This window comes from Corylus avellana, chromosome ca1 (genome assembly GCF_901000735.1).
Source record: "Corylus avellana chromosome ca1, CavTom2PMs-1.0".
NCBI classification, from domain to species: domain Eukaryota; kingdom Viridiplantae; phylum Streptophyta; class Magnoliopsida; order Fagales; family Betulaceae; genus Corylus; species Corylus avellana.
Window position 1 is genome coordinate 32,377,739 of NC_081541.1, and position 27,370 is coordinate 32,405,108.

The 27,370-nt window shown below is 38.6% G+C and overlaps 3 protein-coding genes and 1 pseudogene across 3 annotated transcripts; all 4 read right to left on the reverse strand.

Moving 5' to 3' along the window:
• Positions 1–714: 714 nt before the first annotated feature.
• Positions 715–3,593, reverse strand: LOC132167474 (probable amidase At4g34880). Its single transcript, XM_059578464.1, has 5 exons — positions 3,016–3,593; positions 2,288–2,499; positions 1,581–1,820; positions 1,294–1,492; positions 715–1,210 (listed from the first exon to the last, which is right to left on the reverse strand). Exons 1-5 carry the CDS (start codon positions 3,568–3,570, stop codon positions 863–865), a joined length of 1,554 nt encoding a protein of 517 aa, XP_059434447.1. The 5' UTR covers positions 3,571–3,593; the 3' UTR covers positions 715–862.
• A 2,106-nt stretch (positions 3,594–5,699) lies between these two features.
• On the reverse strand, positions 5,700–9,033 carry LOC132163759 (probable amidase At4g34880). The gene is made up of 5 exons (XM_059574134.1): positions 8,434–9,033; positions 7,895–8,109; positions 6,744–6,986; positions 6,437–6,635; positions 5,700–6,293 (listed from the first exon to the last, which is right to left on the reverse strand). The coding sequence occupies exons 1-5, from the start codon at positions 8,983–8,985 to the stop codon at positions 5,901–5,903; spliced, it is 1,602 nt and encodes a 533-aa protein (XP_059430117.1). The 5' UTR covers positions 8,986–9,033; the 3' UTR covers positions 5,700–5,900.
• Positions 9,034–10,528: 1,495 nt separating this feature from the next.
• Positions 10,529–14,702, reverse strand: LOC132167473 (probable amidase At4g34880). Its single transcript, XM_059578463.1, has 5 exons — positions 13,892–14,702; positions 12,749–12,963; positions 11,522–11,764; positions 11,239–11,437; positions 10,529–11,092 (listed from the first exon to the last, which is right to left on the reverse strand). Exons 1-5 carry the CDS (start codon positions 14,438–14,440, stop codon positions 10,697–10,699), a joined length of 1,602 nt encoding a protein of 533 aa, XP_059434446.1. The 5' UTR covers positions 14,441–14,702; the 3' UTR covers positions 10,529–10,696.
• A 3,600-nt stretch (positions 14,703–18,302) lies between these two features.
• Positions 18,303–21,911, reverse strand: LOC132167951 (probable amidase At4g34880; annotated as a pseudogene).
• Positions 21,912–27,370: the final 5,459 nt, after the last annotated feature.

Consider the following 27,370-nt stretch of genomic DNA (forward strand, 5'->3'; position numbering starts at 1 on the left):
TGAGGACATATCCTCCACCACATGTAAAAAATCAGATGCACTACAAGTGCTTTTCTAAAACTTCTTTCCACACTCCCCATACATCCATTGCAGAAGGGCAATTTGCATAAGATATGTACTGTGCTTTCATCCATGATCCCACAAATAGGACAAAGAGAGTCATTTATAATACCTCCTCTTGCAAATTTTATTTGGTAGGCAATAGGTTATGGCAAGCTCGACAAAGTAACATCTTCACTGTATTTGGTATCTTTAGACTCCATTTTTCTTTGCTTCTCAAACTATTCGACCCCTCCTCGCAATGATTCATGTCTGTCTTTTTCCATGTGATATGCGCTACGAACAGTGAATTCTCCCACAGCTGTCCCTCTCCAGACCAATCATATATTTTATACTAACGTGTAAAAATATATATTTTAATAAAGGGATATATGTTAGTGTGCTCGGTAAATACTTTTGTTGTGAATTTTTGTTTGAATAGTTATAAGAAGTAATTGATGCAATATAAATGTGAAAACAGATTTAATTTTTTTGTAAGAGAAAAATGAAAAAAATTATTTGTTAATAGCTTTAAAAACAAGTTTACTGTTTTTTTTTTTTTTTTGGAGAAGTGAAAATAAGGGGAGAGGGAGGACCGGAGGAGAGGGAGATTTGCCAAACACACCCTCCTTAAATTGAGAAATAGCTATTTCTCTCAATTTCATTCCAAGAAGGCACAAATAGGAAACAGAGAAGGTGAAAGTTGTTTCAATTTGCTGCACATTGATTGTACATGCACATAATTCAACGAAATACCAAGTTGATTATGTTCATGATTCCTAGTTGTAAAACTTCGAATGGCTGAAATTCAAAAGCTTCAACGTTAGAATGGAGGCTTCCTGATCTTTGTTGCTTGCTCAAAACCATAAGCGATCTCAATCAACTCTGGCTCTGAACCTCTTAAGCCCCCAAAGCAAATGCCAAATGGCACCCCTTTAGTGTCATATCCTGCTGGGACACTTATTCCTGGAAAACCACCAATTGCAAGAACACTAGAAACAGAGAAATCAGGAGTCACCAAGGCATCAAGCTTATTCTTTGTCATCAACTTCACGAATCCATCCCTCGATAGTTTTGATAAATTTGACAGTGCTGCCTTCTCTGCTTTTCCAATTCCATTTGTGGCTTCCGCACTTAAAAACTGTTCTTGGTCAATTGTTTTGATCATTTCCTGCATAGCCACCCAAGCAAAATTGTGCGTTTTTGACATGAATACAGAAGAACAAGAAAGGGAAACTATGCTTGGATAGTTACCAATTCTGGGTTTTTGTTGTTGAAGGCTATCACATCCGCCATGGTTCGTACTGGAGAAGCTACAAGCTTGTTTAAGTAAGCATTTAATGATATTTTGAACTCTGACAGCAATGCAGTTTCTTCACCACTCAAATTGTAATCAAGGATAGTCTTAATGTTGGCTATTTCCAGATGGTCCACCAGAATTGCACCTCTTTGCCTAAATTTGAAGGTAAGTATTTGTATCATGTTCCTAAAATACCTTAGGTTGATCCTTGGGGACATGGAAAGTGCGTACTGTTTGTTACCTTAATGTCTTGAAATGTCGCTCAAAAGTTTGATGCAAGAAAGTCTTGTTTCCGAAATTGAAGAAGGGATTTCTCACTATCCCCAATCTCTTCCCTCTTAGCCCAGCAACCTTAAGAAATTGTCCATAGCCACCATTTGGGATGTACCTTGAGGCTCTAATTGTTGCATTATCGTTATTATCAATGCCTACAATGGCATCAAGAACATAAACGGCATCTGATACCGTCCTACAAATGGGCCTGTTTCAACCAGCACAATACTTGTAGAGGTCACAACCATTATGTCAGGCAAATAGGCAATACTGTGAGAAATAATTAGAAACTTATAAGCTAGTCTAATAAGAATTTGACATTATTATTCTCGACCTAAACCAAAAGGCTGAGAAAAATACTTCAGAAATTAGTGTCCGTTTGCTTTAGTGTTTTCAAAATGTGCAGTTTAAAAAAATAACAATTACAAAAAAAAAAAACATTTGCGTACAGTTTGACAACATTAACTGTTTTTTATGTAACCGACATTTTTTCAAAAACACTCTCAAACGGGACAGTTTCACCGACTTTGTTTACAAACACTTTCGACCTCCCAAATCACGGGGCCAAATACACTTAAAGGTGCATATGTTAATTCCAAGTCACATATGGCAGTTCCAAAACTTGCAGGGTCATCAAATTTGGTTAGGAAAAACAAATGGATGTAGATCACTTACCCAACAGTGTCCTGTCTTGGAGATATTGGAATTACACCCGCTCGACTAGTGAGACCAACTGTTGGTTTGATGCCCACTACTGCGTTAAAACTTGCCGGACATATAATTGAACCATCAGTCTCTGTCCCCAGTGACACTGCCACCATGTTTGCCGCTACTGATATCGAGGAACCACTACTTGACCCGCAAGGTTCTCCTAATGTATAAGGATTCTGTACACCATCACAAAGTATAGTCCTTGGTTTCGTAGGAAGAGTCAATCTTTGTTATTTTATTAAAATGATCACTCAGAATTAGGGAATTGATCTTCCAATAACTGTAGAAAACTCAAAACATAGGCTTCATACTTCGCACTCTGCCAAAACTACTAGATATATAGGTTGTTAAATTATTAATTGTCCAAAAAAACTTAAAGGTGACAGAAAATGATAAATTTAATAATTTATAATTAGTATATTACAATATTCTCCTTATGTGTGGGTTTAGCTTCTCACAAGGAACGGAATCACATTGTAGACTCTATGCAGGCGTCAACCTAGGTGTAAGCATGGGAAGCTTCAGGCTTCGGCCCCCCAAAATTTTAAAAATTCACTTAAAGTTTCAATTTATATCGTTGCTTAAACCTCCCCCAATAAGGTAGAATCTTTATAAGATAATAAATAAGGTCTAACACGTGAAAGAAAATATTCAAAATGCAATGGAGAGCATACTCATGAAAATTGACTCACCTTGCCTTGGCCACCTCTGGCACTCCAAGCAAGAGGACCCCTGGCGGTCCTAAAATGGGACCACTCGCCCAAGCTTGCCTTCCCCAAGATGATAGCACCAGCTTTCCTCAACTTGGTTACCACGCCGGCATCCCGAGGTACAACTGAGCCAACCAGTGCAAATGAGCCAGCCGTGGTGTTCAGCTTGTCTTTTGTTGCAATATTATCCTTGAGCAGAACTGGGATGCCATGCAACCGAGATTGTGATCCTGGCGCCTTTGCCTCCCGCTCATAGTCAGCCTTATCAGCTTGGTACAGGGCGTCTGGATTCACCTCTATGACCCCTTTAAGGATCGGGTTGAGCCTGCTAATCTCTCTCAGATAGAACTCAACTAGCTGCCTTGAAGTGAGCTTGTTTTGCTTGAAAGCCAGTTGGAGATCATGCACGGCGGCTTCTTTGATAGAGAAGTTGTGGCCCATTATGCTGTGGCATCGGCACCCAGGTGATATTTTAAGCAGAAGAATCAGAGTCAGGGACGATAACAGAGAGATGCTTAGTGGTGAACTGCAAGCCATGGGAGTACCTGGTCTTTGCTTTGGAAGAGAATGGAAGACGGCCTTTGTATGCCTATGCAACAAGATATTCACATTTTCATCACCACCACTACATAACGCATAATCAACCATTTTGTCGAACTGATTAGTGGAAGAGCTTCAATCTCACCTTATGCATGTCGCTGAAGGATAAATCCACCACAAAAATTACAAAAAAGATGGCCATTTTTTTTTTCAATTCATTGGGGGTCTAATGTGATTGTTGACTATTTATGTACGATATGCACATCCTTTACCAACACCACTACAAAAGCAAACATAATGGAAGATGCAGACATGATTTTTTAGTTGAACAAGACATGCATATCAATCCCAACCAACACCAAAGCACAGTAAAATTAGAGATGTACAAATCCATTCCCTTTATAGTTAAATTACTAGTTATCCTAAAAGCTTAAGCTGATAGGAAGAAGTAAATTTAATTACTTAATCAACACTTTAACATTTTTCCTCACGTGTGGGCTCAAACTCCCTTTAATAGGTGAGGCTCAACACATGGAATATTTAATTTAAATTAGGGTGATTTTACGAGTCAAGGTTTGATCTCAGAACATTTGGCTCTAATACCATGTTAAAGTTTGTATGAACGGTTTAGACACAAAAGATGAAGGCTATTATATTATTCAACTGATTCAACTTAATACAAGCATCCTATTATATAGGATTAGGGAAATACCATAAAGACTAAACTACCCCTAAAACCCTAATGACTCAAACCCTAATTCTTCTAACACTCCCCTTCAAGCTGGAGCATATACATCATATGAATTCAGCTTGGAAGATACACGCAAACGAAAAACAACTATAAAAACATACTCTAACACTCTCCCTCAAGTTGGAACAACTTGGAGTATACAATACAAACAATAAGATAATTAAATAAAACTTCAACGCCGGTCGAAAACTCGTCGGAAACTTGAACAACCAAGATTTGATCGGATCTCGCTGCTAAACACCAAGGCCGATCGGATACATCGATCACTAACAACATTGGATCAGTTCTCGTCGAACAATCCAAGGCTGGTCGAATACAACGATCTTTGGGATTGGTTCTCGCTGTAAAACTCCAAGGCTGGTCGGATACATCGATCACAACATTGGATCGGTTCTTGCTGGAGAATCCAAGGCCGGTTGGATACATCGATCACCAACAACCAACAACAAATACATGATTAACCAACAAGTTTTGCTGGAGCATTGCTGCAAAATGCCGAAACTCGTTGGAGATAGACTAAACATGCCGGCAGTACCTAAAACAGAAGCAAAACAGTGAAAAATATAAGGGAAACAGTAACTATAGGCTCGCCGGACCTTCGCCGGAGCTCACTGGAACTTGCCGGAGCATACAGAACATTCTGGCCACTTCAAAAACAGCAACTAAAGCATCAAACGATTACCACAGATCAACGTTTCAACAACAAAAACATCAAATGGCCGGATTTTTTTTTTTTTCCCGATGGCCGCAGTAACTTTGCTAGCCACCACAGACCACTCCGGCCACCACAAACAACACCAACAATCACACCTAGCAACAAGAACTCGCACCCAAGTAGCAACGACACTGCTGGTTTTTTTTTTTTTTTTTCATTGGAGGTGTTCCCGTCACCATAAAACAAAATAAAACAACTCTACGAAGGCACAGCCTGTGTGGGCTTACGGGCAAGTGCTGTCGCCAACAAGAGAAAAACAAAGACTAGCCCAGAATCGAAACAAACTTTGATACCATATTAAATTACTAGTTATCCCAAAAGCTTAAGCTGATAGGAAAAGACAAATTTAATTACTTAATCAAAACTTTAATACTTTCCTTCACGTGTGAGCTCAAACTCCCTTTTAATAGGTGATACCCAACACATGAAATATTTAATTTAAATGGGAATGATTTAATGAAGTCAAGGTTCGATCCCAGACCTTTTGGCTCTGATATCATGTTAAAGTTTGTATAAACAGTTTAGACGCAAAAGGCGAGAGCTATTATATTATTCAACAACGTATTCAACTTAATACAAGCATCCTATTATATAGGATTAGGAAAATACCATAAAAACTAAACTATTCCTAAAACCCTAATGACTCAAACCCTAACTCCTCTAACACATTATTGGAAATCAAAAGCTACAGTGATTCTAATTGGAAGTTGTATCAAAAAATGCCATTGCTATATGGAAATTCAAAGCACAAAAGCTTTATTTATTTGTTTTTTCACAGTGACTCTGAATTAATAGAGTTATTTATACATTCAAACTAAACAGAAATTTCTCGATCAGTTTAACACAACAACAACAAAATTCCTATAAACTTGCAAAGAGAAATTCGTTATTCATTGCAAATGATTTGGAAAAGGGAGGCCGCCTCATCATGCTGGCTTGTTCAAAAGCATAAGCTACCTCAATCAGCTTTGGTTCTGCACCCTTTAGGCCTCCAAAACAGATTCCAAATGGCATTCCATCACTGTCATAACCAGCGGGGACTGTGATTCCCGGGTGGCCTCCTATTGCCAGCAGTGCAATGGCACCCGTACCTGGTGTCACCATCGCATCCAATTCATTTTCCATCATCAGTTTCTCAAATCCGTTTCGCGACAGGTTTTCCATCAATTCAACTGCCTGCCTTTCTTTCTCTCCAAAACCACTTGTCTTCTCTGATGCAATAAAAGTGCCCTGACCATACTCTGCAGTCTTCTCCTGCATTAAACAAAATAATAAGAAAGAACATGAAAACTAATACAATCTTTTTCCAACAATGATACCGATATATCACATGCAACCCAATCGATCTCCTAGTCAACTTCATTGAATTAAATGCAATATGAGAATCATCTGCTCACCAATTCAGGGTTGTTTTGGTTGAAGGCAATAATGTCAGCAAGTGACCGCACCGGAGAAGAGATAAGCTCTTTCAGGTAATCATTTAAGGTCACCTTGAATTCGGCCAGCATTGCAGTCAATTCCCCACTTCGTGCGGGATTTAGAATTACACTAACATTTGCTATCTCAAGATTGTCCACTATAGTTGCACCTCTTTGTCTAGAATGTTAAGGAGAGAATCCACAAGACATGAGTACATATTTAAAAGCCTTTTTTTAAAACTTAGGAAACACAAAGAATTACTGGATTTGAACAATTATTTTTTACCTCATTGTGTTCAAATGACGCTCAAAGGCTTGAATGACAGAGGATTTATTTAAGGAGCTCACAAATGGATTCCTAACAACCCCCAATCTCTTTCCATTGAGCCCATCTGGGTTGAGAAATTGTTTATAACCACCTACAGGCATGAATTTGGCCGCTTCTTTTGTTGCTTCATAGTCTCGAGGATCAAAACCCACAATTACATCAAGCACATATACTGCATCGGATACTGTCCTGCTTATGGTCCTATGATTTCATTGGGACAAGAAATAATCATTACAGCACAATCTAGATATTATGTGTTTGTGTGTGCTTTATGTCAGTGTATGTGCGCAACAGCGTAATGTATACAAAATATGCATGAGAGTAATGTTATATCCACCTTTAGATTAGCCCTTGTTAAAAGACCAAAAAAAAAAAAAAAAAAAAATTCAATGGTGAATTGGCAATGCCATGTCAGCATATTGAGATAGTGGTATAATATATAGTGAAAGATGTTATTTCGTATTCTCTTGTCCTTCCCAATTGACGTGGCATTGTTAATTCACATTTAAATTAATTTATTTAAAATGGAAAAAAAATTTAATAGTGGATTGACAATACCATGTGAGCGAAGAAGGATGAAAGAAGGACAATGAAATACAAAATTGCATTTCTAGATATATATTATAGCATTACTTATACATATATGACTATATGAGTGCGAGTGGTTAAGTTTCATATTGTTAGAGTATATCTAATTATCCTATATTATGGTATTTGATTATATTGATTTCAAAGATTTGTATTCAACATTTCTCGATATAGTTTTACCATACTTATCTAATTACAATCAAATCTCTGAAATTAATACAATCAAATCACATAATATAGGATAATCAAATATACTCTTAACACATATCAGCAGTAGTCACAAGTTTGAGTGATTTGATATAAAATTATTGGATGTTCGTTCCGCAGCCCCTTTCTTAGCCTTTGAGTCAATACGATATTGGAGCAGACCAATTCTTTAACCAATTTCCACTTTTTTCTTATGATTTTCTTAAGCTATATATTGATTTTATCTTACCCATTAAAAAAAAAAAAAAAAAAAAAAAACTTGGATGGTAAGAACTACAACAGGCTAAAAATATGTTAGCAAGATATGATGTTACCCAACGGTGTCATGGCGGGGCAAAATGGGAATGACGCCCGCTCGACTAGTGAGTCCAACAGTGGGTTTAAACCCCACAACAGAGTTGTGATCGGCAGGACAAAGGATGGAGCCATGAGTCTCACTCCCAAGGGACACTGCCACCATGTTTGCTGCCACTGAAATGGCTGATCCGCTGCTCGAACCACATGGATCCCCTGACGGTACGTACGGATTCTGCACATTGTCCATATTTAACTCAGATTATTTCAATTATTGATTTTCGAGTTATCCATGGCTACCCAAATCACATGCATAAATGAACCTAGAAATTAGGATGGCCAATTTCAGAGGATGCCAACGAAATGCAATATATCATTCATTCAGTATTTAATAACACTGATAATTGCAATAATTACAAAAATGATTGAGAAAGAAGAGGAAAGTAAACGAGATTAGAGTTTACTTCGAGGGTCAGTTAATAATTTGGCAAAACAAAATACTGAAAAGTTCTTAAAAATATAAAAGAAATTATCACAGAGAGAGAGATAGCGGGCTGACCGCCGCTTGACCAGCTCTGGCACACCAACCATTGGGAACGTGACCCAACGCACGAAAGGAGTACCACTCAGTGAGACTAGCCTTCCCCAAAATGACAGCCCCAGCGGTTCTCAACCTCTCCACCACGCCCGCGTCACGAGGCACCACCGAGCCCAGCAGCGCGTACGACCCAGCCGTCGTGTTCAGCTTGTCCTTCGTGGCTATCGTGTCCTTGAGCAGCACCGGGATGCCGTGCAACTCCCCCAACGACGAACTGTCCCGATTGCTTGTTCTCTCCCAGTCAGCCTCGTCCGCTTGATCCCGCGCGTCTGGATTGACCTCCACTACGCTGTGAAGCAGGGGATTCAACGTCTCGATCCTGTCCAAGTAGAAGTCAACCAATTGTCTTGATGTGAGCTTGTCTTCGGTGAAGGCCCGTCGGATCTCCTCGATGGTCGCTTCTTGGATCGTGAAATCCTCCCCGTAGATTGTGCTGAAGAGGAATATACTGGCGATGATCAGCACCGAGATCAACGGCGGAAAGAGAAAAGAGCCTGGATACTTGGTTGGCATTTTTTTTTTTTTTTTTCCTATTGTTTTGTTTTGTTTCCCAATTTTCCGCGCTCAAAAATCAAATGAGAAACATAAATGCACTCATACCAACAATATAGAATGGATCCCCGATCCGGATCCCCTCCAAATTCAGGAGAAAATTGGAGATTCTCATTTTTAACCCTCACATCACGCCACATGTCTCACTTAAAATATCAATTAATTTCTAAAAAGAAGTAATAATAATAATAAAAAATTAAAAATTAAATAAAAAAATGAAAAGAAAATTTTAAAAAAAATTGGGGTGGCTAGCACCCTAGTCTAGGGGTGGCTTCGGCTACCTAGACCAGTCGAAGCCACCCCATGGCTCTTGAGGGTGGCCGGGGGCCAAACAAATTTCAAATTTTCTTTTTATTTGGCCCTTGAGGGTAGCCGAACCACCCCCAAGGGCCATGGGGGTGAGCTGGGTGGCCAATGGGAGTGGCCAAATGGCCAAATAAAAAATTGAAATTTTTTTGGCCCTGGGGGGTAGATTGCCACCCCATTTTTTTTTATTTGATTTTAATTTATTATTATTATTATTATTTTTATTTAAAAATTAATTAATATTTTATTATTTAATTTAAGTGGGACACGTGGCGTGATGTGGACTGTTGGATACAAATTGAGGGCTAAGATTCACAGTTGGAGAATCTCCAATTTTCCCCTCAATTGGAGGGGATCCTGATCCATGTATTGCGTGCACACCGTGCAAAAGCCCTAATCTAGCATTTAGTTGTTAGTTTGAACAATTTAGATGGTTACAACACATAAAATAGTGGAAAAAGCGTAGCTCGTAGCCTTATACAATTCACTAGTCATTAGGGTGGCTCAATCGAGAAATGTTATGGATCAATAAGTTCCTTATATTTGGCTCATATTCCCTTACAATCAATTATTGAATTTGTTCACTTATGTAAATCTTATATAAGTCAATAGTAGACCCCACAAATCCAATGGTTGAGTGTAAGGGAATATAGGCGAAATATGAAGAACTTATTGATTTCTAGCATTTCTCGATCTAACCAAATTAGGATCCTTTACAATTTTTTTTAAAATTGTAAATTCTCAAATTATGCAATTTTGATCGTTTTTAAGCATCGAAACGCTTGAAAATGTCACCTATTATTTTTTATTTTTTGACATGTTCGCATAAGAGGGTGGAAAAGATTTGAACTAGTGACCTCCGCTTCATTTGGCGTAGTCCTGGCTGATTGAGTTACCTCTTGGAAAAATGTCACCTATTACAAATGTGATATATTTCAGTTGAGAGTATATTATATTTTTATCACGTTCTTGCTCTTTATGTTGTAAAAAAGATTTAACCTAAAACTTGTCTTTTGATTTTATGAAGAATAAACTGTCTACAAACATAAAGAGGAACCTTTTTAGAGGATTTTTTTTTTTTTTTTTTTTGGGTTAGCACGATAATATGCCACATTTTTAATAGGTAGCGGTTTTCAAGCGTTTTGATACCTAAAAACAACCTAAATCGCGTAATTTGTGTAAATAAATTGTAAGGATCAAAGCCACCTAAAAGACCAACTTTAGGGTTAGCCAAATTAGTCATACAATTCCTCTTGCTTAATGCTCTTGAACTGATAATCTCTCAACTGTAAGTGGATCCAAACAAAACCTACGAGAAAACCTTAGTCTACTTTTTGTTACAATGACACCAAAAATGTAAAACCTCTTATACAATCACAGGGAGGGGTTCTTTAATCAATTCTTCCATTGACAGCGACGGAGGAGGCCTCCGCGCCATTGTGGCTTGTTCAAAAGCGTAAGCAATCTCAATCAACTTTGGTTCGGTACCCTTTAACCCACCAAACAAGATCCCAAACGGCATTCCGTCGCTTTCATACCCGGCGGGAACAGTGATTGCCGGGTAACCTCCAATCGCTAGCACTGTGGAAGCGTCTGAGCCGAGTGTCACCATTGCGTCCAATTTATTGTCTTTCATCAATTTCTCGAAGCCATATTTTGACAAGTATTCCATCATCTCGATTGCCTTTATCTCTTCCTCCCCAATCCCAGTTGTCATCTCCGATGCCAGGAACTCATCCTGCCCGTACTCTTTCATCATTTCCTGCAATGGGCAATGCTGAATTATGTCCAACCAAAAAAACATTGACAGAAATTTCCAAGCAACAAGATATCAAATGATTGCAAAACAAGGGTCTTCGAGTTTCTTTGTATAATGACTTTGAGGTTCTATATGAACTATGAACTTACCAGGACAGTGTTATTCAGGTTGAAGGCAATGATGTCTGAGAGTGACTTCACGGTAGAGTTGATGAGTTCTTCGAGGTAATCATTAATGGAGAGCTTGAACTCAGCCAGCAGTGCAATTAGCTCGCCACTTTGAGAGGGATCCATAATTATATCAATATCTGCTATTTCCAGATTATCCAAAATGGTTGCACCCCTTTGCCTTGATATGCACAGAAATAAAAAAACAGGAAGTATGAGGACTTATTTAAGTAAGTTTTTTTTTCAAGCTACTGAATCAAAGTACCTTAACACATTGAGATGATGCTCGAAGGCCAGAATGGCAGTGGATCCATTATAAGAGTCTGAAAATGGATTCCTCACAACACCCAATCTCTTTCCTTTGAGACCATCTTGATTAAGAAATTGTCTATAACCACCTGCAGGTATGAACTTAGCTGCTGCCTTTGTTGCTTCATAATCCCTCGAATCAAAGCCCACAATTGCATCGAGCAAATAAACTGCATCCGTTACTGTTCTGCAGATGGGCCTGTTATTTCATCACAATCAAAATTCGTGAGTTTAACATCTGCCCAAAATAAGCATCCACATTTTTGCATGCTTTTGTTTACTGCTGCCCAAAATATAACCATAAAAGGTTACTTCTGCATATGGTGTGGGCAAAAAGGGTAGGTGAGGAGTAGGTCCTGTAATCGAATCACTGGGCAATGTTGGTTACTATTTGATGCAACTAGAACTCTGATGCGACTGAGATTAAGCTATGGTTAAAACCACATGTGGGAGCGATAGTGGCCCCTTAACATTTAGGCAGACATTGGTTCTCCAACGGATATGAGTTATTATGGTCACATCCAAGTAGAGTCTCCACGACTAGTCCACTTCCCTCTTACCCTTTTGCATAGAAAAAGAAAAAATTGTCACCTAGTATACCACACTATAAGCCCTTCAGAGGCGGCCTTCTTCTAACTATTAAACCGGCCCAAACCAGCCTATTTTCGGCACAACCCTAAGACAATTCACAGACAATGAAATCTGGAAGAATTGACCTGACCCAGTTTGATTTAGAGAAATGAGCACACATGACATAAACAGAAGCTGCATCTATTATATCTTAGCCCTTGCCTCCTAGACTACTGACATAAAGTGTATACCTCAAATCTCTCCTTCAACCAACTATGCACAGGAAACAATCCTTAAAGGAGAAGGAATCTGGATCATTTGGGGTTACAAATGCTTTTTCTTCCTCTATTTACTTTACACTGATATAAGTATCAAAGTGACCCTGCTGGACCCAAATGGCACACTTTGAGCTTACTTCCCTTTTGTGTAGCAGGAATTCTTAGTTAAGAGTTTGGTGTACGATCAACTAGTTCTTCACCATCCACTAAATACAGAATGGGCATATACTGATATACAAAGTTATGTCAAGCTAGAAAACATTGTGGTATCAAATATTAATATGAGGGCTAGGAAAGCAAATGTTTATGAAAATGTTAAAAGCAGAGTGGTTTACCCAATTGAGTCCTGACGGGGCGAGATTGGGATGACGCCTGCTCGGCTGGTGAGACCAACAGTGGGTTTGAGCCCTACGACCGAATTATGATCAGCTGGGCAGATGATAGAGCCATCGGTTTCAGTTCCCAGTGACACTGATACCATGTTTGCAGCCACTGATATTGCAGGTCCACTGCTTGACCCACATGGGTCCCCCGATTCCACATAAGGATTCTGCATGTTCCCAAAACATGTATGATTAAACACATCGTGCAAGTCTAATGCACCCTTTTGAAAGAAAATAAAAAAAATAAAAAAAATAAAAACGATTTTTGGAAATTTTACACCAAAGAAACCATTTTTTGTGTAATTAGCTTCATCTAAATTATTAGACGTTCTTAACACGTGAGAAATACAATTTTTTTTTTTTTTTGTTAATACTATTAAAATAACAAGTGAAAATCACATATAATTTTTTTTTAAAGAAAAATGCTTCTTATATGTTAAGGAATATTATTATACTACAAACCAATTTATAACTAATTTTTTTTCCCAAACAAGTGGGCTGTCGAAACCTCTCACAGTTACTAAAATCTCCTACAATCCGGATAGGGATTGTATGGCAACCTAAATCCATATGAATTGGATGTACATTTGAGAAGCTTAAAAATGTGTTTAACAATAAAAGATCCATTTGAAAAAAATAATAAATAAAATATTCGTTTGGTAAAAAAAATTAAAAACACTTTTAAAGGTCTAAAAAGCCTAAAAATAGTAAAAACACACTTTGACAAAAGTTTAAAAATGAAATTTTTGCCAATTTTTTTTTTTTTTTTACTTAAAAACTCTATTTTTCAAACGCAATTTCAAACAAAATCTTTTAACTGCTCAAGTTGAAATCCTCTCAAACTTTTTTAAATATGAGCTCTCCATCACATTTACTGGTCCAAATAAATTCAGAAGTTTGTTACTGATAGATAAATAATTGTAGACTTCATTTACTTGGATTGTTAAAGGTAATCGAGCGCTCAAATTTTAAAATATAAAATTCTCTTATTTTAAAAAATTGAGGGATCCGAACTCTAGCCCAAACAAAAACCGAAGATAAACAAATATATAAAACAAAGATAACTCATCCACTTGCTGAAAAAGAAATACCGACCACGCCTTGTCCGCCACGAGCACACCAGCCATTAGGAATCGTTGTCGACCGAACACCGTACCACTCGGAGAGAGTGGCTTTTCCCAAGATCACAGCCCCAGTCCTTCTCAACCGCTCGACCACGCCGGAGTCCCTAGGTACCTTCGATCCCAGCAGCGCGTACGATCCACACGTGGTGTTTAGCGCGTCCTCAGTGGCTATACTGTCCTTGAGCAGCACCGGGATGCCATGAAGCTCTCCTGAGCACCGACGGCCCTGAGTGGCCGCCGCCTCCCTCTCGCGGTCGGCCCGGTCCGCTTGATCCCGCGCGTCTGGATTCACTTCCAGCACGCCGCGAAGCAGGGGATTCAAGCTCGCGATCTGGCCGAGGTACAAGTCAACTAATTCTCTCGACGTGAGTTCGTTTGCGGTAAAGGCGCGTTGGATGTCGTCGATGGTGGCTTCGGTGATGGTGAATTGCGAGCCGTCGATTGCGTTGACGAAGCCGGAGAGAACTAATAGAGAGATCAACGGTGAGGAAAGGAGAGACGCTCTATGGTTGATCCGCATTTTCACTTCCACGGCGTTCGTTGAAAGTGATATCTGTCTGATTCTTGTTCTTGAAATTTTAGCATTTACTAATGCAAGGGGGCCAATCAGATTTTATTACAGAATCAAAGTCAACCTGGGCTGCTGTTGTGAGTGACTTGAATAAATCAAGTCTTGGATGTGGGGCCCGGCCACTTGTTTTCTTAAGTCCAATTGTTTTTGGAATTGAAGCTTTCAGTCTCCATTTACGAACTGGTTTTGAAGTCCAGCACCAACTCTGGCTGTGTTTGGCAATGGAATGAAAAAAGAAAGTGGAATGATCCTGTAGTAGATTTGATGGATATGAAAGAAAAAATTAAGAATGTTTTGTATAAAAAAGTGAAAAAATTTGTTTTATAACAATTTTTTTTATTTGAATCGTAATAAAAAATGATTGATATGATGTAAAAAGTAAAAATATTAGAATTAAATTTAAGATTTTTTTATTTTTTTTTATTTTTGAGTTCGGTCCAATCCAGCCCTTTGCCAAACATAGCCTCTTATTTGAATCCTTGTTGGAGAAGGATTGCAACTCCTTTGTCCAAACTCCGACTTCAAACATCTATAAAAGGGACATAGCTTCAGCCTTTGAAGTCCAGCACAATAATGAAGAAATCTATGCCATCTCGCTTACCTTTCTCACTTTGGTGTGCCAGCAGGCACTTAGAGAATAAGAGAGTTTTTTTTTGGTTGTTGTTCTCTCTTTTGGTAATTTTCTCTTTTGTGTGAAAGTGAGATTTTGGTATATTGGAGCTTTGGGCTTTGAGTGGTTTTTCTCCTTACTCTTTTGTACTCCATCTTTTGATAGTGAATTTCCTCAGGGTCGTCTCCGCCAATGGATGTAGGCTTGTTAAGCCGAACTACTTAAATCCTGGTGTCGTGTATGATTGATCTATTTTCTATTATGTTCTTTCCTGCTTCTTTGAGATCATGTATTTTAATTATGTGCACAACAAGTGGCATCAAAACCTAGGTTCTTTATTTTGCAAGATGGCTTCTGTAAAATTTGAAGTAGAAAAATTTAATGGTCAGAATAGTTTCATTCTTTGGCGTATCAAGATGCGTGCTTTATTGCGACAACAAGGCTTGGCAAAGATTTTGGATGACAAGATGCCATCAACATCATTAAAGAAGGAAATTGCGGAACTTGAAGAGAAAGCCCATAGCTAAATTTTATTGTCTCTTTCGGATGGAGTTTTGAGAGAAGTTGTCGATAAAGAAACTGCCGCTGAACTTTGGAAAAAGTTAGAAAGTTTGTACATGAAGAAGTCTCTCACCAACCGTTTATTTCCGAAGCAACGGTTATATACCCTCAGGATGTAGGAAGGTATGCCTCTTTGTGATCATCTTGATGAATTTAATAAAATTCTTATGGATTTGAAAAATATTGATATCAAAGTTGATGATGAGGATCAAGCCTGATTTTGTTATGCTCACTACCTGAGTTCTTTGATAATTTCATTAATTCAATGTTGTACGATAGAGATATCATCTCCTTAGTTGATGTTAAATCTGCTTTGAATTCTATGGAGTTGAGGACAAGATTGAATGGGAAAGGCAGTGGCAATCAGGCTGATGGTTTATTTGTTAGGAGTCGCTCGGAAAATTCCTCTAATTTTAGAGGTTGATCTAGTGAGAGAGACTCAGATAGAAGAGGCCAATTGCAGTCCAACTCGAAGAACAGAGTTAAGTGTTACTATTGCAAAAAGTATGGGCATTATAAATCCGAGTGTCCGAAGTTGAGAAATAAAGAGGAAGTTGATAAGGCAAGTTCCTTTTTTATGGCTGGTGTTGTCGAAGAAAATTATGAGGATATAGAGTTTGCTCTTGCAGTTTTCATTTATGATGATCGTTTTTACGACAAGTGGGTACTTGATACTGCATGTACTTTTCATATGTCCCCTAAAAGGGATTGGTTTATTACCTACGAGTCAATCAATGGTGGTTTAGTCATGATAGGAAACAATGTTCCTTACAAGATTGTTGGTAGTGGTACAGTCAGAATATGGATGCATGACGGGACTGTTAGGACTTTGAAGAATGTTCGACACGTACCAGATTTGAAGAAAAATCTTATTTCTTTGGACACTTTGGACTCCCTTGGATACGAGTATTCCGGTGGAGGTGGAGTCATCCGGGTTAGTAAAGGCTCATTGGTTGTGATGGAATGTAACAAGATTGATGGTCTCTACTTTCTTTAAGGCAGTGCGGTGATAGATTCAACTGATGTGTTTTCTCTAGATAATTTCAGACTATCAGCAGTGTTAGCACATCATAGTGAGGAGGAGGAGTGTTTTATGTCGCATGTACCTTACTCTAGTGTGTTTGGGAGCAGCATGTATGTTATGGTGCACATTTGTCCAAATGTTTCACATGCAGTCAGTGTTGTTATTCCTTGTAAGGTTTACTGGCCGGCAGTGAAATGGATACTCCGTTATCTACGCTGTGGTACAGATGTTAGTTTAGTCTTTGACAAAGACAGTGGTATTGGTTCCAGTGTCATTGGGTATATCAATTCAGATTATGTTAGTGATCTGGTTGTGACACAAGGAGATATCACATTTGAGAAAATTGCCTCTAAGGAAAATACAGTGGATATGTTGACTATGCCAGTTCTGGTTCTCAAGTTCAAGAGTTGCTTGGACTTGATTGTTGTTTGTACCTTGTGATTGACCGTGAGGGTGTTGGAGGAGACGTCATGAGGAGATTTGCAATTGAGGACTTGATGAAATTCAAGTCAAGGTGGAGATTATTATGAGTGACTTGAATAAATCAAGTCTAGGATGTGGGGCCCGGCCACTTGTTTTCTTAAGTCCAATTGGTTTTTGGAATTGAAGCCTTTAGTCTCCTTTTACGAACTGGTTTTGAACTCCTGCGCTAACTCTGATTTGAATCCTTGTTGGAGAAGGATTGCAACTCCTTTGTCCAAACGCCGACTTCAAACATCTATAAAAGGGACATAGCTTTAGCCTTTGAAGTCCAGCACAATAACGAAGAAATCTGTGCCATCTCACGTAGCTTTCTCACTTTGGTGTGCCATAAGGCACTTAAAGAATAAGAGAGTGTTTTTTTGTTGTTCTTCTCTCTTCTGGTAATTTTCTCTTTTGTGTGAGAGTGAGATTTGGTTGTATTAGAGCTTTGGGCTTTGAGTAGTTTTTCTCCCTACTCCTTTGTACTCCATCTTTTTATAGTGAATTTCCTCCGGGTCATCTCCGCTAGTGGATGTAGGTTTGTTAAGCCGAACCATTTAAATCTTGGTGTCGTGTGTGATTGATCTATTTTCTATTCTGTCCTTTTCTGCTTCTTTGGGATCTTGTATTTTAATTTCGTGCACAAAAGCTGCTTTTGTTAAAATCAAGGGAAAAAATTGCAAATAATAATAATAATGTAATTAGGTGTAAATGTAATTAACCCTAAATAATAAGAAAACTACACTTACTTCTCAAATTAACATCCTATTTACAAACACTCTCGAACATTGAAAAGTTCCGTTAGCATTTTTTGTTAAATTGGGCGGAAAATTCTCACGTGAGAACTCTCTTATCCGAGGAAACTTCACTTTAGACTCCTGAATTACCACGCGTTTTGAGAAGACCTCCCAAAATTTAAAAACTCTCAATTTACAGCTTTAAACTTTCAATTTCCTTTCATCCAATTAAAAGATTATTTCAATAATGTGCATAATCCACCCCAAAAGAACATATATATATGTAAGTACTTCATTACATGTAATTGATATAGTTCAATCATCATGACATACAAAGGATTAACCAAACTAAATGATTACTTAAGAGGTGCTAATACAAGTTCTTGGAGTACTGTGAATGAAGGGTATTCAAGAGCTTCATGGTTTAAATGAAGGAGGCTTCCTAATCTTAGTAGCTTGCTCAAAACCATATGATATCTCAATCAGCTTTGGCTCTGAGCCATTTAGTCCTCCAAAGGATATGCCAAAAGGCACCCCCTTACTATCATACCCTGCTGGGACACTGATTGCAGGGAATCCTCCAATTGCAAGAACAGGAGCAACATCTTCACCAGGAGTCACCAATGCATCTAATCTCTTGTCTTTCATCACCTTCTCAAAACCATCTCTGGACAGCTTTGCCAAATTAAGCAATGCTGCCTTCTCTGTATTGCCAATTCAATTGGTGACTTGGGCTGCCAGAAGTATATCTTGCCCAAATTCCTTGATCATTTCCTGCATGCATCAAAAAAGAAGCTTTATTCATGGCTGGAATATTATACAAGAGAAATGAAGGAAACCTTTGCTGATTGATACATGAACTTACCAAATCAGAGAACTTGTCATTGAAGGCTATCACATCAGCCAAAGTTCGCACTGGGGAAGCCACCAGATCTTTTAGATGCGCATTCAAGGATAGTTTGAATTCAGCTAGCAATGTTGTTGCCTCCCCACTCAATGTGGCATTCAAAATAACATCAATGTTGGCTATTTCCAAGTTGTCTATCAAAACTGCACCTCCTTGCCTTTATAGCCAAAAAAGAAAAAAAAAGTTTATGGTACTTCAAAACGGCACATTAGATTGAGTCCATGTCTAACTGTTAAACTACCACTTATCTCAAAGTTTAAGCTGCTAAGAATAAGTAAATTAATCACTCAGTTTATATTATAAAACTCACTCTCATATGTAAGCTTAAAGTGCTCCTCTTTAATCGGTGTAGCGTGATATATTTAATTGAAATGGGAGGTGAATTGTGGATTTGGAGTTCGAATTTGTTGCGAATATTTTCACTCAATCGACCTATCAAATCTTGGACTTCAAGGCCAATAGCAAGCCCATGACCCGGATAGCAAGATTCTTGGGATTGGGCTTATACCAAGATCAAGAGTCATCCATTACACACATGCCCTGGGACAAACACCTCCCGGGCAATCAAGCATATGCGGAACAAACCTCACCTGGGGTAGTCAAACATACTAGGACAAACACCTCCTGAGGAATATTCACTTACAAAAGATTCTAGGGATCTCTATTCCCTTATCTAAGGAAAGCATTATTGGAGTAAGAGTCTCAATCTAGCTCCAATTAGAACTCCTTGAAGAATCTAACACAACCGTCCTACTTCAAGACTAAGTAAAGTAGGACCCAAATCTAGTTCAAACTCTCAAGACCCCACATCAAGTTAAAGAAGGAGACATAGTTCAAGTCTAACTCAATTCTTCAACCTATAAATAGGCGCATGCACCAAGGTATAAAGAGATCTCTCTCACATATTCAATTAGGCTGAATTATTGAGCTTTGTTCATCAAATTGCTCTTTTCCAAGGAACTGACATAGACATCAAAGTTTCTCCGGCGGCGCATCACAACTGATATTTGATTATGATACTATGTTAAATTACTACTTTAAGCATAGTTGAAAATTACTTACCTTAGAGTCTGGAAATGATGCACAAAAGCTTTAGCCTGGAGAGATCCACTGCCATAAGTGAAGAAGGGATTCCTTACAATTCCCAATCTCTTCCCTTGGAGCCCATAAGCCTTCAGAAATTGTTTATATCCACTGCGTGGAATATACTTTAATGCATCCCTTGTTGCTCCGTCATTGTAGTCGAAACCTACAATGGCATCAAGAACATAAACATCATCTGATACCGTCCTGTTGATGGGCCTATTCCAATATTAATCCAGCGAAGATTATTTCAATGGTATAATTTCTCAATTTATAATTAATCAGTACTGGCGAAGATTATTTCAATGATTCATCAAGCACTGAGCATTCTTTATCCTGATAAAAGGAAATATTGATGTACGGTGTAACGGTGTACCATCTCCCACCCAATAGTGTCTTGTCTGGGAGAGACAGGGATGTACCCCGGCTCGGCTGGTGAGCCCAACGGTTGGCTTGATGCCTACTACCGAGTTAAAACTGGCTGGACATAGGATTGACCCATCAGTCTCCATCCCAACCGCCACTGTTACCAAATATGCCGCTACTGATATTGCTGACCCACTACTTGACCTGCAAGGATCTGCTGATAACACATAACGATTCTACACAAAAAATTATTACTTCAAACTTTATCAACTGTTCTGAGATTCAAATAATGCTATTTGTGCATAAAATTTTGGATTATGATCATATTGTTAAGTGTCAACGTGCATTTAACATTGTAAACCCTGAAATTACTTTCCAGGGGAAAATAATTGCAAACCAGCAGTGGTAGCAATTCGTCTTTATGTGTTCGTTTCGGGTCATCTCGAGGCACGGTTGTAAGATTGTATATGTAAACTATAATCCAACCTATTTAATTAAATATATCAGACCCCACACTCTAAACTGTTAATTTTGCGTTGAATTAATCATGCCAGGTTGGCAAGTCATGATGTTAAAATTGCCCGTTCTAAATGTCGGGCATTGGATTCAGATTGTGTCCGTTAGAATATATGGAAGGGTTGATTGTAATCTAATATTGGGATTGTAATCAAGTCAATAGGATTTAATTACCGTACTTGTATTTACTAACTACCCTATAAGGCTATAAATAACAACCTTTGTATTATAGAAAAAAAAAGAAAAAAAAAAAAAAAGAAAAAAAAAAGAAAAGAAAAAAAAAAAGAAAAGGAAGGTTAATGAGCATAATATAGTTCTTATGGGTATTCAGAGTGGTGGATGTAGGTGTCTAACACCGAATCACCCATGCATAAGTTTCTTTTGTTATTTTATCTTATTTTCTCTCTCTTATTTCCGCTATTATTTATGCTCCTCATCATTTTTTCATCAGTGTCGAAGCATGAATATAACAATTATATAAATCAATTCTAACTGGATTTTTCAACCCTAACTCACTAATTTTATGTCGGGTGCATCGAATTTTCAAATTTTGTAAGCTATTTGCAAGCCCACAAGAATTAAGTTGTATTTAGACTTACCTTGCCCTGGCCACCTCTAGCACTCCATCCATTGGGAGCATTGAGCGACCTAAAATTAGCCCACTCGCTCAAGCTAGCCTTCCCCATTATGATGGCCCTGGCTTCTCTCAACTTGGTCATGACACCGGCATCCCGAGGTACAACCGAGCCAAGCAACACGAGCGAGCCAGCCGTGGTGTTCAGCTGATCCTTTGTTCCAACGTTATCCTTCAGCAAGATAGGAATGCCATGCAACCCAGAGAGCGAGCCAGGCGCCTTGGCCTTGCGCTCGTGGTCAACCTTATCGGCTTGGTATAGAGCATCCGGGTTCACCTCTATGACCCCATTTAGGACCGGGTTGAGTCTCCGGATCTCTCCAATGTAGAACTCAACGAGTTGTCTCGAGGTGAGTTGGTTTTGCTTGAAAGCGAGTTGGAGCTCGCCAATGGTTGCTTCTCTGATTGAGAAGCCATCGCCTGTGATAATGTGTGACCTAGATGATAATATGGCTAGGAGAAGCAGAAGAAGTGATAGGAAAAGAGAAAAGGCTAGAGGAGAGCTGCCATTGGTGGCCATGCAGTATTGCGATGCTGGCTCACTGAGTCGACTCATCAAAATTTCAATTTTGGACTTGGGTTTGGATTCTATTAGAAATGGTCATAGTATATATAGTCACAATCACAGGCAAAAGCCTAATCAAAACATGCAAGAAATTTGGGATGCTTCATTTGTACCCTAGTTATGAATCAAAAGAGAAAAGTTTAAGCTTAATTAATGAAACACTGTATTCTTTATAGTTAAAAAGAGGAAATATTTGTTAATGTACGTATTTTAGGTGTTTTTTTGGCATGAAAATGTATTTTGATGTGACGTAAATGTGAAAATAATTTTTATATTGTAATGAGTGTTTTTGTTCGAAAATAAATTAGTAAAGTAGAATAAAGCAGTGTCTCGAATTATTCTATTGTTGTTCCATGTAATTCTTTAGTATTTTCTTCTTTCTAGCGGTGGAGTACACCACTAGAATGAGTAGAGTAATATTCAAAAAACTTAGTCTAAGAACACTAGAAAACACACAATGAGAGAGCGATTATCATTGCCTAATACATGCAATCACTCAAATTTTTGTTCAATTCTCTAATGCCTCAACCCATAAAATGGGGTTATATATAGCCTCATTCCCATTGATGATCAAGGAGGAAGGATTGGAGAAATGCTTGAGCGTACTTCACAGACTATGTTAGGCACAACGTTTGTTAACATAACAGTTTTGTATTTTTAGTTATTTGTTAATATATTTATTTTGAGAAGAAAACAAAGGACTCTAAACAAAAACACAAACAAACAAACATGAAAAAAGGTTTTATAGCAAAATACAACAACAAAGTTATATGGGAAAAGCGAAAATACAACAATAAAATAGTGAGCTGGTCATTTCTCTGCATTTTGGCATGATGAACCTAGCATTCCAAGAATATTCGAAAAGAAAGTTGGCCATGTTATATATAAAAACAAGTTAGCATTTCTTTCTCATCATATAAGAGATGGCATCTGACTAATTCATAGCTTTTGCCGTCCATTTCCGGTGAATTTGTTCATATTTGTTTGGATAAACTATTCTTTTTATTGCTTGTGTTTGAGGTTTCATGTCTCGCTTTATTGGGTTTGGACTATGTTCAATAAATGTATTGTTTAATTAGCGACAACTTAAATTGTGATGTCAACATGACAAAATAATAATTTATTGATAGATCTCGCAAGATTCAACATTTGCACATTTTGATTGAGCCTTCTTCAAAACCTGTAAAAGAGGGAACAAGTGGCCAATACACCATCGGTCGTTTAACTAAAGGCACTCCGACTTTGAAGTCAATTTTTCAGAGCTCTAGAGCGAAAATATTGAGAGATGTTTTCGCTCTAGAGCTCTGAAAAATTGTCTTGATGTGAGCTTGTCTTCGGTGAAGGCCCGCCAAATCTCCTTGATGGTCGCTTCTTTGATCGTGAAATCCTCCCCGTCGATTGTGCTGAAGAAGAATATACTAGCGATGATTAGCACCGAGATCAACGGTGGAAAGAGAAAAGAGCCTGGATACTTGATTGCCATTTTTTTTTCCAATTTTCCGCGCCCAAAAATCAAATGAGCAACATAAATGTACTCATACCAACAATATAGAATGGATCGTGTGCACGCCGTGCTAAAGCTCTAATCTAGAATTTAGTTGTTAGTTTCAAAATGAACGGTTTAGATGGTGACAACACATAAAATAGTGGAAAAAACGTAGCTCGTAGCCTTGTGCAGTATACAATTCTCAAGTCATTAGGGTGGCCCAACCAGATTAGAATCCTATGTAATTTCTTTAAAATTGTAGGTTTTTAAATTACACAATTTTGATCATTTTTAGGCATCAAAACGCTTGAAAATGTATCCTATTAAAAATGTGATATATTTCAGTTGAGAATAGATTATATTTGAATCACGTTCTTGCTATTTATGTTGTGAAAAAGATTTGATCTAAAAATTGTCTTTTGATTTTATAAAGAATAAACGTTTCTACAAAAGTGAAAAGGAACCCTTTTAGATGATTTTTTTTTTTTTTTTTTTGGTTAGCTCGATGATATGCCACATTTTTAATAGGTAGCGATTTTCAAGCGTTTTGATACTTAAAAACAACCTAAATCACGTGATTTGAGTAAATAAATTGTAAGAATCCTAATCCGGCCAACCAAGCCAGCTAAAAGACCAACTTAAGGGTTAGCCAAATTAGTCATACAATTCCTCCTGCTTAATTAATGCTTTTGAACTGACAATCTCTCAACATTAAGTGGATCCAAACTAAACCTACGAGAAAACGTTAGTCTACTTTTTGTTGCAATGACACCAAAAATGCAAAACCTCTTATACAATCAGAGTGTTAGAATATATTCAGAATATATTTTGATATTCACCATAATTGCTGATTTGATATATTTTCTCTGTATATATATTTTGATATTATTCTGTAATATTGTACATTAATTTCGTGATTGTATTTTCTAGTTTATCTGGCCTTATTCAACTATAAATAGGCCTCTTTGTATACAGTTTAATACACACAGAAATACAATATTCAATTTATCCCTATATTCTCTAGTACTCTCTAGTTTATTTTAACATGGTATTAGAGCCAGGTTCTGGCCTTGTCTAGATCGTCATTCTGAAGTTCAACGCGCCGTCATAAGTGTCTGTGTCACTGTTCACACGCCTCACGCTCCACCGCCGGCCTCCATTCGTTGCCCAGTCAGCTGTTTTTCAGAAAAATATCGCCAGAAATCCAGATTGGAGGTTGCTGATCTACTGGCCTGTCGAAAGAACGCACCATTAGGAGCCACCACGCGCTGCCACAACTTTCTGTGAAATTTTTGAACCACCGCACGCACCGTTTCCAACCACCACACGCCGCCCCTGTCAACCGTTTCTAGAAACAATTCACAGATTCGTGATCGGAGGCCGCCGATCTGTCAAACCAACTGAAGCACGCGCCACCACCTTTGTAAGTTTTTTTTTTTTTGAGCTCACCTAGTTACACTACAATCGGCCACACTAGATTATTTCTAATTTTTGAGCCCACAGACTTATAATACACTTAGCCACACCAGATGTCAGCCCCTATTTAACCAAGCCTATATTCCTTATTATACACTCAGCCACACCAGATTTTAACGCTTAAAAACAAGCTCATATCCCCTATCCTACACTCGGCCACACCAAATTCGATCCTCTCACTAGGCTCACAGAACCTATCCTACACCCTACCACACCGGATTATATTCCAAAAAAAAAAAATCGAAAAAAAAAATGGCTGTACCTACTACCACTCTCCCAAACACCAAAGATATTTCCCAACCTATCCCTATTATTCTCAATGGCTCCAATTACCCGACTTGGTCTCTCACTGCGGCTTTCTCTACCCGCGTCCGCACATGGAAAAGTATCCATTACAGGATTATCTCTTGGTTCTCCAACACTTGTGTTGTCTTCATCAGCATGACATTTGACAATTTTGACAATGCCAAAGATGTCTGGGACATGTTAGCTCAGCGCTACAGCACTACCGACCTTGCTTAGCGGTTTTAGATTGTGGCCAAGCTTCATCGCATGCGTCAAGAACCAGGTCAGAGTATTACTGATTTTTATTCACAAATGACTTGTTTTTGGAATCAATTAGCAGTATGTGAGCCTAAGTGGAGGAATAAGGTTGATGCCTCTGAATACATCACTTTTCGCGATAGCATGCGCCTAGCCGAGTTTCTTGCGGCAATTCGAGATGAGTTTGAGCATACTCGAGCTTCTCTTCTTCACCGCTCACCGCTGCCATCCTTGGACAGTGCTCTTAGTGAACTTGTTTCAGAAGAGACTCGATTTGCCACTATGAAGTTACACACCTCTGAGATGGTCATGGCCATTGCATCCCGCAATACGTGTGCCCCTAATTCTTTTTCTGGCAGGTCTTCCTCATCCAATCGGAATTTCCAGTACCATTATTGTCATAAATTTGGCCACAGGTATAGTGAATGCAGAAAAAGGCTCTCTTGTGGGAATCATCGAGCTCCTAGTCATAAGGCTACTGCGGTCACTCATACTGATACATCAAATATGTCTTACACCGATGTTGCACCCCAACCCAGTACCCTTTCTCCTGCAGAAATCGAAGCTCTCATTTATCAGGTTTTATCTAAGTCCAATCTTAATACCGCCATGTCCACCACACCATGTAATTCCTTTTGGTATATTGATTCTGCTTGTTGTAATCACATGACACCGAATTCTTCCATCTTTTCTGCCAAATCAGTGTTACCTAGGCCTACCACCATTTACACTGCTAATGGTTCCCATCTTAATGTTAGTCACGTCGGGTCTGTTTCTACTCATCAACTCTCTTTGTCTGATACATAATTGGTGCCTAATCTCTCGTTAAATCTTTTATCTGTTGGTCAACTTTGTGAACTTGGCTTAGAACTGCACTTTTCCAACCGAGGTTGTGATGTACAGGATCCACAGATGGGACAGCTAATTGGGACCGCCCGTAAGATTGGACGTCTGTTCGAGCTTTCATCACTCCCTCTTCCTCCTGCTGTGTCTGCTGCCACTCCATCTCGACCTCCCTCTACCACCCTCAGTTTATGGCACTCTCGTTTAGGACATGCATCTATTTCTCGTATTCATTCTTTAGCTACAAGTGGTCAGTTAGGATCTGTTGAGTCTGAGTCATTTGATTATGTTGCGTGTCAACTTGGAAAACAAAGTGCTTTACCTTTTAATAATAGTGCATCTGTTTCTTCTGCTCATTTTGATTTGGTGCATTCTGATGTATGTGGCCCTGCGCCTATTCCCACCATGGGTGGATCCCGCTATTTTGTCATTTTTGTGGATGATTACTCTCGATACACATGGCTTTATCTTTTATAAAATCGGTCTGAACTTCCTAACATTTACTCTAAATTTCAATAGATGGTTCAAACCCAATTTTCCCGAAAAATGAAAAATTTTCGTTCTAATAATGCCATGGAATATTGTGAATCTACCTTCCTTACTACCCTCAAACAAAATGGCACTCTTCCCCATCGCTCATGCCCAAATACTTCTCAATAAAATGGTCGTGCTGAACATAAACACAGGCACATCTTAGACACTGTTAGGGCTTTGCTCCTATCTGCTTCTATCCCTGAACACTTTTGGGGAGAAGTTGCTCTTACCGCTGTTTATACCATTAATAGGGTCCCGTCTCCCACTACCTTAAATAGGTCCCCCTATGAACTCCTGTATGGTTCTCCCCCTGATTACCAATCCCTTCGTATCTTTGGTTGTGTTTGTTTCGTGCTTCTTCCACCCCATGAACGAACAAAATTAGAACCTCGTTCTCGTCTATGTTGTTTTCTTGGGTATGGCATTGAACACAAAGGATATCGTTGTTATGATCCTATTTCCAAACGGCTCCGTATCTCGCGGCATGTCACTTTTTGGGAACATAGGTTCTTTAGTGATATGGAGTCTTTTC